Source organism: Chrysemys picta, chromosome 9 (genome assembly GCF_011386835.1).
Source record: "Chrysemys picta bellii isolate R12L10 chromosome 9, ASM1138683v2, whole genome shotgun sequence".
Taxonomy (NCBI): Eukaryota; Metazoa; Chordata; order Testudines; family Emydidae; genus Chrysemys; species Chrysemys picta.
Window position 1 is genome coordinate 9,165,741 of NC_088799.1, and position 14,517 is coordinate 9,180,257.

Below are 14,517 nucleotides of genomic sequence, written 5' to 3' on the forward strand. Positions count from 1 at the left end.
TCCGTATGAGAATCGGAGTTATGCTGGTTGTCAAAATACAGTATTCGTACATCTCAACATGTCATTACCCTGTGTTGAGGGGTGCAGCTGAACCTGGCTATGCTCTTGCCCCTGCTGGCCATGTTAAACCCAGGTGGTCACACCTCACTGAGATCATGGAGCATGATCGGGTCTGCTAGTCAGCTCCCGGAGTGCTCAGAAACTGCCAGCCAGCACGCTTTGGCCCCCCACCCCACTCATTCTCGCTGGGCTCTGTCTGGGTGGAAGTGGATGGACCTGTCTTCTTGCACCTGCCCCACTCAGTGCACTGGAAGTGTGCAAACCTCTACCTCTCCCAGCCCTAACTTTAAATAAAGAATTCCCCCCAGACACACACTTTTTTTTTTTAAACACACTGGGGCAAAGTAACTTTCTCTCGCTGGTCCCCATTTAATGCTCAGTATTTTCAATCATTAAAACTGCAGCCTTCAAAGACAGGCATCAGATAGCCATAACTAGAAGCTAGAAACCTAGGGACAACATTAAGCTACTCTGTATAAACTCTTGCTACCCACTTGATGGGCTGCAGGGAGGGAATGAAACACCTGGCTTAGAACACCAGTCCTTATTCCTGTTTTCACTTTCCAGCCACCATCAACCTTTTCCTCTGTGGTGGCTTAACACTGGCTCCCCCCTGCTCCACCCCTGCCTCTCTGTTCATGTGACTTAGTGGTGTCTGCACAGTTTGAAATGTATCTGCCTCTGGGCAGGCATTGGTTCCTTACCTTTCAGCCCTGCAAAGAGGAAGAGCCGCACCTTACCACACAACTGCAGCTAGTCTCCATCCTGCCTCCACCATGGGCAGGCGTGCTCTGGAGGTGGTACTGCTAAACGTCGCCTGTGGTGAGTTATAGCCTTCCTGGTGCTTTATCACATCAAATGCGACCTCTGGTCATTGCAAGTTTGTGTTTCTTTGCATTAAAAAAAATTACTTTTAATAACAGATTAACACGTGGAGAACAAATTTGCTCCTATAAATAATGATGCAATTAATATGTTTCCATTGCTCAGAAATGTGCTAGTAAATATGACTATAACCTTAAGCTTTGGTGTAGTCACTGTTCTAAGTTTTTGCTTAAGATATTTTTCCTTGCAGTCTGTGTTGAAAGTAACCCTGAGCTTATGGTAGGTAAAACACATTAATAAGTAGCAGGTGATTTGAGTTAAAGAGATCCCCAAACAAATCTACAGAGCTCACAGAAATTATTAAGAGTTAGATAAAGCCCATGCCGGGCACCTAAACTGGCTAGTGCACAGTTAATGGAGAGACATTCATCTATATGGTACCAGGACAGGAGCGAGGGGAAAACCAGTTACATGGGATTAATCTAAACACAAGTGAAAATAAAAGTCCAAGAACTAGCTAGTGTAAATCAGCATCACTCCACTGCAGTCAGTGGAGCTACATTGATTTACACCAGTTGAGGATTTGGCCCAAAGTATGAAGACAGCTCTTAATACCTGCATTAACTAAGAAATATCAGTTGAGGAAATAGATGAAACTATCTAGCCTTTGAATAATGGCTTGGTGGCTCTGCTGTGGCGTTGTGCACTGATTATTAGCACCTAACGTGCAGGAAGCTTATAAGAACAGTGTCAAAAATCTTTCCCTGAGCGGCATTAACCACAGCAATACGCTGAGCAGGAGAAACATCAGATCAATTGTACGAACAGCAACTTCAGGAATAAACCTGGGCAAATTCAGCTTCCTGGTATCCCGGGGTATATCTGGAATAGCTCTGCTGGAGCCCACAGGAGTTGCTCTGAATGCATATCGCTGTACAGGAGAGTGGAATGAGACTGGGGGAAATGAAATGAACCGATAATGTTGTGCTGCCTTTAATCAGAGGGAAGCTGCTCCCTAGGATCTTTTCCTATTTCAGAGTCTCCCTTTTAGAAATTCTGTATGAGTTTTTGAAAAGTCTGCAGAGTAAAATTTCTGTGTGTGTTTGGGGGAAGGGAAGCCTGGAGTCAAAGGCTGGGGGCCTGATCCAGTGTTTGGGGGCCTGAAAAGCTCCCACTGGATCTGGCCCTTTATAAAACAACTAAATTAGGTGGATTCCCACTTCCTGAAGGCCTTGAGCCAAAGCCAGCTGGAACCAATGGGAATAGTTCCATTGACTGCAATAAATGCTGGATCAGGCCTTATGTTTGTCCCGATTACCAAGTCCATCAATTAAAAGCAGCCATATATTGGGTTCAGCATAAAAAGGGAAAACCCTGAGTGGCCCCTGAGCAGTTAGTGTCTCTGAGCGTAAAACTGGGCGAAAGGATTTGGATGAGAGAAAAATATATTGGCCAGTTTCTTTATTGCCTCACCCAATAGTAAGGGACACGAAGGGGGATGAGGGGGAACAGGTAGGGGAGAAGAGAGTAGAAGGGGCTCGGATCGCTCTAAAAACATGGGATATTGTCTTACTTAAAGGACCAAAGGTTGAGATTTTCAGAGCCACTTAAGGGCTTCAGATGCACAATCTCCACTGACATTCATGAAAACTGGGTGTTGTCTAAATTCCTTTGGTGGCAGTGACAATCGCAGCCTGAATCAGTGGCCATCTTCTCTGCCATCAATGTGTGAAAATGGAGATTTCAAACCCGGATTAGTAAAAGGGAACTTTGAAAACTGCCCTGTTCCTTCGATTTCAGAACTCTTGAGCTCTAGTAAAGCTGAAAGAGCTGCAGGGATAAAAAAAATAATGCAGTTCAGGGTCTGCAACATTCACGAACTGAATCCTACATCAGCCAAGGTGGAAAGAGAGGCTTTAAAAAAGTTAAAAGTTCTCAGAAAAGGAACTGCTGGGTGTTGCGTGTCTAAAGGAGCAGCAGGGGGTTTATATACAGCTTTGAGTCGTTCTGACCCAAAAATGAGATGGGGGCTGTGACAAACTGACAATATCCTGAATAAGTCTTATAGAAATAAGAGAATTCAATATACAGCAGTTTAAGTTACACCTGATTGAATTAGGGTTATTACCTTTGGGGTACATTGTATTAAAAATGCAGCTGTGTCTGTGTCATTATATGCAACTCCTCTAGTGGAAGGGGGATGGTAATGTACTTCCTCCATTATCAGCCCATTGAAGCCACAACCCCCCCCCCCACCCAAGAAAGGGTAGTTTGAACTGGATTCTCCAGAGACCAACAGACTAAGAAAGGAGGTTTAGATATAAATAGGCTGATTTTATACAGGCTCAGGGCCATCTTCCTGATCCAGCCAACACACAGGACCCTGGTTCATGGAGACCTCAATCCTTAGAGAAGGGTTGGAAGGATTGGGGCTACCGAGGCCCACAAGACTGGGTGCTTGTTCTAAGCTGGAGCTGTGCATAGGCGCTGACTCCGTGGGTGCTCCGGGGCTGGAGCACCCACGGGGAAAAATTAGTGGGTGCTCTGCACCCACCGGCAGCCAAGCTCCCCCAGCAAGCAATGGGACATGTTCTCTGGGATGAAGCTCGCTCGTCCAAACGTCTTTTCAGAAGATGGAGTGAGCCACCTGAATGGTGTAAGAGTGGCAACACTCTGACTCAGAGGCACAAAAAATCCCGCCCCACTTTGTGGACTCGCTATGGACGTTAGTCTGGGGGAGAGATTTGGGGGTTGGCTAGTGACCAGGACTGGCCATGTGGAGACCTATCAAGGGATGGCTTCATTTTTGCTTTTCTAGCCTAACGAGAGGAGCTGGTTGAAATTTTTCAAAGAAAATGTTTTTCCATCAAAAAATGACATTTTAATGAAAAATATATTTTGAAAATGTTTCTTTGGGTGAAAAATTTCCTGTCCCTTAATTTTTTAATTATCAAATGGATATTGAAATTGTTTTGTATCAAAAGCTGAGCAGTACTGAACTCTTGTCGTGTCTTCTCTATCTAAATTAATTTAAGTTTAAGGCCGTTTCACAACCTTCAAGAAAACGAGTTAACTTACAGCTTCCTCTTTTCTATTTTTGTTGGGCTAGTGCACCAAACCGCAACTCTGGGTAGTGTGACAAAGCTCCGACCTTGTCTCAGTGGGTCCCACGCTTCCAGGCAGATTACGCTAGCCGTAGAGGCTCACTGTGACCCTTCACGTAGCCCCTCTCTCTCTAGGGCAGGGATCTCAAACTTAAATCACCACGTGGGCCCTATGAGGACTAGTACATTGGCCTGAGGGCCGTATCACTGCCCACCTTTTCATATAAAGACATAAAAGCCCCCTGCTCTGCCTCTGACCCTGCCCCCACTCAATCCCTTCCATGAGACACCCCCCCCACCTCCCGCTCAACACCATGGAGTTGGGCAACTTGAGATGCCAGGCAGTGTACTCGTGACAGGCCATCAGCGTTGCCATGGTGGCTTCCAGCCCTGTGCCGTATGCAGAACTGGAACGGTTGTAGGGATAAGAACCACCTGGTGACCCTTGCGTTCTTTTCCTTATTCCACTGCATCCACTGGAGGGGTGCATGGTCTGTCACAAGTGTAAATCACTGGCCTAACAGGTAATAACGCAGGGTCTCCATGGCCCATTTGACAGCAAGGCATTCTCTTTCGACTACTGCGTATTTCTGTTCTCTTGGGAGAAGCTTTCTGCTTAGGTAGAGGATCGGGTGCTCCTCTTCTCCCACTGTTTGTGACAGAACATCCCCCAACCCCACCTCGGAAGCATCTGTTTGTAAAATAAATTCCTTGTTAAAGTCTGGGGCTATGAGTACGGGTCATTATAGAGGGCTGTCCGAAGGTCTGTGAATGTCCCCTCTGCTGCGTTGGTCCACTTCACCATGTCTGGACATCAGGCCTTTACCAGGTCCGTTAGGGGACTTGCCCTAGTGGTGAAGTAGGGAATAAAACATTGGCAATACCCTACCACGCCTAGGAACCTGAAGACCTGCTTCTTCTGGATCGGCTTGGGCCGGTTTTGAATCGCCTCTAGCTTATTCATTTGGGGCTTCACTGTTCCCCTTCCTACAATATACCGCAGGTACTTAGCCTCTTCTAGCTCTACGGCACATTTAGCAAGATTAGCAGTGAGGCCAGCCCACCTTAAGGTGCGCAGTACTGCCTCAACTTTCTTCAAGTGGGTTCCGCAGTCTGGTGTATGGATGATTACATCATCTAGGTATGTGGCTGCATAACTAGTATGGGGGTGCAGCAACTTATCCATGAAGCACTGGAAAGTGGCCAGGGCCCCATGTAGCCTGAAAGGGAGGACGGTGTACTGGAATAGCCCCTCCGGGGTGGAGAACGCTGTCTTTTCTTTAGCTTCTTTGGTCAGGGGAATCTGCCAATTACTCTGGATTTGACAAAAGGGTGTCAGGAATCGGGCACTACCCAGTCGGTCAATTAGTTTGTCAATGTGTGGCATGGGGTATGCATTGAATTAGGATACTTCATTCAATCGGCGAAAGTCATTATAAAATCTTGTGGTATCATCAGGTTTGGGCACTAGTACAATTGGACTGGACCACTGACTGAGATTCTTCAATGACCCCTAATTCTAACATCTTCTTCACTTTGGCCTTGATCTCTTCTCTTTTGGCTGCTGGGAATTGGTAGGGTCTCAATGTTACCTTGGCTACGGAGATAGTGCAGATATGGTGATAGGTCTCGGTTGTCCGCCCCAGTTTCATAGAGAACACATCTCAATTGCAGTTGATCACGTTGGCTGCCTCGACTTTTTGGTTAGGCGTCAAGTCGGCTGATATCCTCACTCGCTCGTGTAGGTTATCTTCTTGGGGAAGGGCCTCCTGGGTGACTAAGCATGCCTCTCAGTCATGCCAAGGTTTTAGAAGACTGATGTGGTAAATTTGCTCCGGTTTCCGGAGGCCTGGTTGCCGCACCTTATAGTTCACCTCCCCCATAGCTTCGACCACTTCGTAGGGTCCCTGCCACTGGGCCAAAAGTTTACTCTATGCTGTGAGTACCAGTACTGTGACGGGCTATCAATCACAGAACCCCCCTTGGGAGCTGCCACCTGATGTGTCAAGACTACTTCTGCCCCTGCTTTCCCTGCCAGCTTGGGACCCCAGCACCCTGTCTTGCTGAGCCAGACATGCCCGTCTGCTCCAACACAGACCCGGGGTCTGAATTACTTGCTCCAAAGCTGCAGGCTTAACTGAAAGCCGCTTACAGAAGAGTTCTTATCTTTAACACTCAGGTGCCCAACGCCCAGTGGGGTCTAAACCCAAATAAATCCATTTTACCCTGTATAACGCTTATACAGGGTAAACTCATAAATTGTTGGCCCTCTATAACACTGATAGAGAGATATGCAAAGCTGTTTCCCCCCCCCCCCCCCCGAGGTATTAATACATACCTGGGTTAATTAATTAGTAAAAAGTGATTTTATTAAATACAGAAAGTAGGATTTAAATGATTCCAAGTAGTAACAGACAGAACAAAGTAAATTACCAATTAAAATAAAATAAAACACACAAATCTAAGTCTAATACAGTAATACAACTAAGTACAGATAAAAAGCTCACCAGTGAGCTTCCTTTTACAGACTAGTCTCCTTCTAGTCTAGGTCCAGCAATCACTCACAACTCTGTGGTTATTGTCCTTTGTTCCAGTTTCTTTCAGGTATCCTTGGGGTGGAGAGGCTCTCTCTTTAGCCAGCTGAACACAAAATGGAGGGGTCTCCCACGGGCTTAAATAGACTCTTGTGGGTGGAGACCCCCCTCGTCTCTCCTATGCAAAGTCCAGCTCCAAGATGGAGTTCTGGAGTCACCTGGGCAAGTCACATGTCCATACATGACTCACAGTTTTTACAGGCAGAAGCCATTGCCCACCTGGTATCTTGAATGTCTCCAGGAAGACTTCTTATGTGGATTGGAGCATTCCAAGATGCATTGCTCCTTAAGTGCTTCTTGATTGGGCACTTAACTTTGTGAATTCCTTTCTCAAGGAACTGACCAAATACTCTACTAAGGTTATTTAGCAATCAAGCCCGTACATGGCCAATATTCATAACTTTGAGTACAAAAATGATACATGCATACAAACAGGATTAATAGATTCAGTAGATCATAACCTTTACATAGATATGTTACATGGCATATGTAGCACAGAACATATTACAGTTATGTTATATATATTCATAGGCATATTTCCATAAAGCCTTATGGGGGGCGCCATCACAAGTACCATCACTCGGTCTCCCAGTTGGAACCGTTGAACCTTTGCTTGGTGATTGTAATGGGTTCGTTGGGTCTCCTGTGCTTTCTCCAAGTGTTCCCGTACAATGGGCGTAACTTGGGCTATACGATCTCTCATCTGCAGTACATGCTCAACTATGTTCCTTCCGGGATTTGGCGCCTCTTCCCAGGCTTTTCTGGCTATATCCAATATGTCCCGTGGGTGGCATCCGTATAGGAGTTTGAATGGGGAGAAGCCTGTGGAGGCTTGCGGGACTTCCCGGATGGCAAACATGAGGTAAGGCATCAAGTATCAGGGGGTAGACGTGTTAGTCTGTATCTACAAAAACAACAAGGAGTCTGATGGCACCTTAAAGACTAACAGATTTATTTGGGCATAAGCTTTCATGGGTAAAAACCTGAGGGAAGGCAGTAGGGTATCCCAATCTTTCCCATCCCTTCCGTGGTGGAAGTTTCTGTCTGCTGCCCATGTCCATCTGCCTACTAGGGCAGTCTTCTGGCCCTGGGTCATGATCCGGGTTCTCAAGGCCTTTGCGGCCTTCCTCTCTTTTTTGGTCTTCCGGGTCTTTCTGGGAGCTGGGAACAGATCCTGAGAAATCTCGGAAAACATTGGGTGTTGACATTCCCCCGGCGATGAGTCGCTGCCCTCAGGGTCCCCTCCTCCCTCCAGCCTCTCCAGGGGAAGTAAATTATCAAACCCTGGATAGTCCCTTCCAGTGACTACAGGATTTGGGAGTTTAGGAACTATGCCCACTGTCACCTCAATGGGGTTCCCCTGAACCTCCATCTCCACTGGGATGGTGGAGTAATGGTTTACGGCCCTATGTACGCATGTCACTGCTACGTGTTTGGCCTGTAGCAGCTGGCTACTTTTTACCAGCTTACCCGATATGAGGGTGATAGCACTCCAAGACCACAAGCACTATGGATTTTATTCTCACCGGCCTGGTGTAGTTATGCAGGGCTAATGTGACCCCCGCAAGGTGGATAAGGGAGCACGGGACCCCGCAATCCCCCAAGTTACATTGCATAGGCTCCTCGGTGCTGGGACACTGTGTCCCCACTCCCGACATGCATAACATCTATAATTGCTTCTAGTCACTCCCCTATCATGTGGGTTAGGAGGTTTAGTCCCAGGGTTCCCCCCACTCAGGCCATTCCCTTCCTTCTGGGTTCCCAGCTTGTTTTTGGTCCCCCTCTTCTTCCACCTAGAGTTCCCCGGGGGTTTGGCCGCCCAACCTTCCAGGTTTGGGGTCGGGTGCTTGCTTCATAAGGGGCCTTCCTTGGGTAGTTGGGTCAATTCCCTGGCTGGCTGTCTTTCTACCAGCATGATCATTTTGTCATAGGAGGACAGCTCGTTCTGGCTTACCCATTTGTGGAGATCTGGCAGCAGTCCCCCCATGTAATCGTCCATGACCAAAGTCTCCAAAATCTCCTCCTGGCTGCACGCCTCAGGCTGTAACCACTTCCACACGAGGTGTATGAGGTCAAATAGCTGGGACCTCGGAGGTTTGTTCTCCAGGTATTTCCACTCATGGAACCTCTGGCTGCCATCACCTCCTGATCGTGCTAGGATCTCTGTCTTCAGCTGGGGTTAGTCAGCGGCGTCCTCAGCAGGCAGCTCAAAATAGGCCTTCTGGGCCTCTCTGCATAAAAAAGGGGCGAGGATGCTGGCCCACTGCTCCTGGGCCATGCCTCACGCTGAGCAGTCCTCTCGAATGAGAGGAGATATGCCTCTACGTCATCTTCTGTCGCCATCTTTGGCAGACAACCAGTGGCCCTCAGGGTTCGCGTTCCGTCAGACCCCCGGGCCTGGGTGGTGAGATCTTCAGCTGGTCCACTACCTCTCACAGGAGGGCTTGATCTTGGGTCGCCTGGCCCACTAATAATTGGTTGGTTTCCTGCTGTAGCTGCATAGACTCCTGTGGCGCCATCGCCTGAACCTGGGTGCGCCTCCTGCTGGGCCACTGTGGCTTGCACCAGAGCTCTCACCGCCTCCTCCATTGTGGTAAAAACAAAACCCCGAAACCCCAGTGCATTTTTTTAAACCTCTTTCTTCTGACACGCTGTGAACAATTGATCCCACCTCTCACACCAGTGGTGACAAAGCCCCGACCTTGTCTCAGTGGGTTCCACGGGGATTACACTAGCCTCAGAGGCTCACTGTGACCCTCAACATAGCCCTTCTCTTTCTAGAGGCAAGGGTCACAGCCTACTGAGCCATTTTCATCATAAGCCAGCAAGGGAGGTGGGAAGAAGCAACCCTCCCTCGCACAGTCTCAGTTATCTCACAGTTTCTGTGATTAATTCGGGGGGGAGGGCGGGAAGAGTCCAGGCCCACCGTCTATTCCAGGCTGCAGCCCAGGGACCTAATAGTAGCAGCTATTGATAGCTGACTTTTTGAAACAGGACAAGGACAATTCCCTGGGCCACTTCCCCACAGCAGCCCCCACTTCTTCAACATCTACTTCACCCTTACCTCAGGGCATCCTTCCTTGTTCCTGACAGGGTTTGTCCTGCCCAATTTCTCCAGCAGCACAGCTTCCTCCTATAGCTCCTGACATGCACCTCTAACTGACTAACTGGGAGGCTTTTAACTAGTTCCAGCCAGCCCTTGATTGGCTTCAGGTGTCCCAATCAACCTAGTTGTCTCCACCGCTTTCTAGAAGGATCTTAATTGGTCCCAGGTGTCTTGATTAACCTGGAGCAACTGCCATTTGGTTACCATGGTAACAGGGATTTGTTTAGCCTGGGGCTAACATACCTGTTTCTCACTACTTTCGTATAGTCATTTGGCCTTGCCCAGTCACAGTAGATAGAACAAAGTAACTGCATTTGCTCACTATGGGCCATGGTCAATATGACCATAAGCAAGGGGATAATACAACTGCTGCCAGAGCAACTATATTAAAGTCCAGGAGAGTCTGAATTGGGAAGATAAGTTCAAATATAACTATAAAAGCATGTTGGCATAATTAGATCTCTACTGATAACAAATATTTATTATCTGAGATGTCAGTCATGCTAACTAGATTTGACCCTTCTATTGCATTGAATTGTATTTTCAGATTATAGTAATAGCTAGAACTAAAGTGAAATATAGTCCTTTCAACGCTGAAATGAAAACAGGTCAAGATTAGAGGCAAGGCTGTTCTGGGGCATATAATTCACAACCCTCATTCCTCTGCACAATTTTTTTGAGGGGTAGTGGTGGGGTCAGAATCAGACCCATCTATCTGTATCCACTCCAATGGTTTTGGTTCAAGACTGGATCCAAAATCAAAAAGGTCTTATTTTCTGGATCCAGTTTGGATATATCCTATGATGGTGGACATTTTGCACGATCAGATGTTCTGCCATTTTGGACAAAAAAACAAACAAACATAAGAACAGTTTATGAGATTCCAGAACCAATTAATCTGAACCTTCCTCTAGGCCTGATTTAACCTAGAATCTGAATCTCAAATCCCGGCCTCTGTATAATTTGGGTGCAGATTCTTATATAACCCCCTCCCAGATGGACTAAGTTAAAATAAACTTCTCAGCTAACTTAGTGAAGATCACTTATGAGTGATCTTCACTCATAGACCACACGCTTTGCCTGGAACATGAATCATTTTGGATCTAAGGGTACCTACTCACCCAGTAATGGGGAAGCGATTTCTGTTCTGCAATTTCAGCTAAACAAGAAGGGAAAACACTTTACCTACTTCCTGGATTTGTTGCACTTCAAAGAATATATAATTGGGCAGGACACTTATGACTTCTCTTAACTTGGCTTTGTTTATACAGGGCCTGTCCCCTTCCCCTACCCCTACACTCACACAGAGTTATACTCACAACCCTTTTATACTTCAGAATGTTCTTTTTTAAATTGCTTGTGTAGGTTTAGGAGCTGAAGAGCTTTTTTGTGTGTGCCAGTGGTGAGATTGTAGCGAACTCATAGGTTCTGCAAGAGACACAATATAAACTTTCTGTGACAATTCCACCCCCGAGTGACATAAATTATGCCAATATAAGTGGTAGTGTGCACAACACTATGTCGGCTTGAGCGCTTCTCCCACTGACTGAACTACTGCCGCTCGTGGAGGTGGCTTTATTATGTCAACAGGAGAGCTCTCTCCTGTCAGCATAGAGCGGCTACACGAGTGATCTTACAGTGGCGCACCTGCATCAGTACAGCTGTGCCGCTGTAAGCTCTCTAGTGTACACATGGCCTAACTCAAAGTGTCACTGCTAAATACAAGGTTTAGCATAAGGAGTTATGCTACTTACTGTACTGCTAACTATAGATTGGTTAGCATAAGGCGTTAACACACATTTCATGGGACCATTCAAGGTGGCCCATTAACACCCCTCCAGTCATAGGGAGGAAAATAAGGATGGGGCTGGAGAAATCAGCTGGGGGGGAGGGTGCTGTTAGTGGGTTACAGATTGTTGTAATAAGCCATAAATCCAGTGTCTCTATTCAGTCCATGATTTTTAGTGTCTAGCAGAGTGATGAATTTACGCTCCCAGCCTCGTCATTTGAAAGTGTCGTGCAGGTTTCCTTTGAGGATGAGGACTGATAGGTCAGCTATAGAGTGATCACGTTGTGAAAAGTGTTCACCCACAGGTGATATGGTGTTTTTGTCTTGGCTCATTTTCCTGTGTGAGTTCATTTGAGCATGTAGTGATGGTCTGGTTTCGCCCACGAAGTTGTTATTGGGACATTGCGTGCACTGGATGAGGTACACTGCATGTTATGCTAGGCATGTATAAGCTCCATGGTTCTCGAAAGGTGTGCTGTGGGAGGGCGTTGATCATGGTAGCAGTGGAGATATAGCTGCAGGTTTTGCATCTGGTGTTCTGGCAGGGTCTGGTGCCACTTTGAGTTGATGGGTCCTTGTCTGTGGGGAGCTTACTTCTGAGGATGAGCGTGGAGAGGTTGGGGGGTTGTTTGAAGGCCAGAAAAGGAGGTTCAGGAAAGATTTTTTTCAGGATGGGTCCCCATCGACTATGGGTTGTAGTTGTTTGATGATACCCCATATGGATCCTAGCGTGGGGTGGTAGGTGACAACTAGGGGGCTGTGCAGTCAGCGGGAGGGTTATTTCGGTGTTGAAGCTGGACAAGAGGTAGCTGCCTGGGGCACTATCCTCAGTGGCCTCCCCATTCACCTTCCAGACAGAGGCAGCTTGCAGAGGGAGGACCATGGAAGTCCCATACCCTCGGGATCCTTCCCCCAGAGCAGCCAGCAACAGCAACAACCAAGTGCACCTGTGATAAATAAAGTGGTGGGGTAGCTCCCTTTGTTTTCTTTCTCAGCTCTTCCCCTGAGGGGGCATGAAAAGACTTGTGGGTACCCCACAAGGAGGAATTCCCAAGTGCTCCTTCCTGGCTTCAAATGAGTTTTGTTGCATTTGGGTGGTGGCAGCATTTAACAAGCCAAAGTCAGAGAGAAGGTGTAACCTTGGGAGTTTAATACAAGCCTGGAGTGGCAAGTATTAATTTTTTAAATCCTTGCGGGCCCCCAATTTCTGCACTTGAGGTGCCAGAGTGGGGATTCAGCCTTGACATGGTGGCAGTGGTGGGATTATCCAGCTAACTGTCTGGCTGGTTATCCATCAAAGGGAGCTGGCACCATGAGTGCAGGCAGTGGGGGCTTGCAAGGATTTTAAAAATTAATACTTGCCATTCCAGGCTTGTATTAAACTCCCAAGGTTACACCTCCTATCTGACCTTGGCTTGGTGGTAGCGGTGGAGCTACACCACCACTTTATTTATCACAGCACCAACTAAATCTGGGCCTTCCAGTCACCACTGCCATCTCACTGGGTCCAAAGGGACCAGCTGGTGCAATGGAGCAAATGCCCTTCCCTCACCCTCTCCACACTAATAGGGCTACACAAATAACCGCAGCTTTAGAAATGTTACGAGATGATTGAGCACCTATGAAAATCTGTACCTTCTACAGATTCCTTCCCTCTTCCTTGATAAAAAGACCTGACCTACTTGAAAAAATACATTTATTCTTTTCTTTTTTCCCCTCGTGTTACTGATTCAGCTAAACCCATCGCCTCCCTAATAGAAAAAGGCTGCAACGAGGATCAGAATCCCAGATCTTCAGCACCCAGCAAACCCGTGGTGCTGAGAGTTTGTCCTGTGACTATTTTAATGGTGTTTCTTTGCTCCCCATTGCACCACGCTTCAAATGAAACGTCCCAATGTGCCAAGCTGCATAACTCTCCAGTTAGCAACAATATAACAGACTAGGGTATTGTTATAAAAAGATTCTTTAACAGGAGTTGTTCTACAGAATGTCGGCTCTGTTTCTTGCATTATAAATGGAGTGACAGGAGGAATCAAAATATACCAGACTCTTTATTACAAAACTAGAGGGATACTGTAGATACCAACAGGTTATAAGCAATGAAGGTTACTAGTCTAATGACTTGTTTACTCCTTTGCAGCATTTTTATCCTGCCATGCTGATGTGGGGAATTATGAGATGGAGCTCAAATCAACCCCACAATCTACTTCGTTCCTACAGAGAACTACTTCTGCTCAGTCAGTTTCCCCATATCAGATAACTTCTTCCAGCCATGCAGTCACCACGCTTTTCTCCAGCAGGACAAGTAATATTATAACCACCTCATTAAGCCAAAGAACATCTGCACTCACTGCCACCCAAACAACAAACCATCATCCGGTAACAACAGCATTGGCCCCTAACATGACAACGCAAGCAAGAGAAAACAACACCCAGCTGACCAGCGAGACGACCCATCTAATATTAACAACTACAATAGCAGGTAAGAAAACAACTGCAAAGCCCCCACTGCCAACCAATGAAACTACAACCCATGTAAGAGTAACAACTACAGCACAAACATCTAACAAGACAACCATCCAGAGAACTGAGAAAACCACACTGCCAACGAACCAAACAACCCATTCAAGGGTAGCAACTACAACTGCAGCTAAGAAGACAACTGCAACGCCTACATCACCAACCAATCAAACTACAACCCTTGCAGTAACAACTACAGCAATAACCAAGAAGACAGCTGTAAAGACCACCACACAGCCAACGAAACAAACAACTCATACAGCAGCAAAAACTACAGCCAGAACCAACATGACAACCCTTCCTCCAGGGAATCAAACAACCAGACCTGCTACGACAGCCACCGTGGGGCCCACCCTCGCACCTGATCCATCATCACCCACTACTGGAGCCTACAATGTTTCCAATGGAAGTGTGAACTGCATTAAAGCATCAATGGGATTGGAGCTGATTGTTCAAAACTCTAAGACGGTGAGATGCAATATTCATTAGCATTAAAGAGATACATGATCTGACGCTTGT

The 14,517-nt window shown here is 46.8% G+C and overlaps 1 protein-coding gene across 2 annotated transcripts in view; it reads left to right on the forward strand.

The window, feature by feature from the left end:
• The first annotated feature begins 548 nt into the window (after positions 1–548).
• Positions 549–14,517, forward strand: part of LAMP3 (lysosomal associated membrane protein 3) — a 34,915-nt gene continuing 20,946 nt past the window's right edge. The window contains exons 1-2 of one of the 2 annotated variants that reach the window (XM_024107389.3): positions 549–882; positions 13,619–14,466. In XM_024107389.3, coding sequence (XP_023963157.1) covers positions 837–882; positions 13,619–14,466 — 894 coding nt within the window. In that variant the 5' untranslated portion in view covers positions 549–836. The remainder of the gene's footprint in view (positions 883–13,618; positions 14,467–14,517) is intronic. The other variant, XM_005285990.4, reaches the window with a different exon arrangement.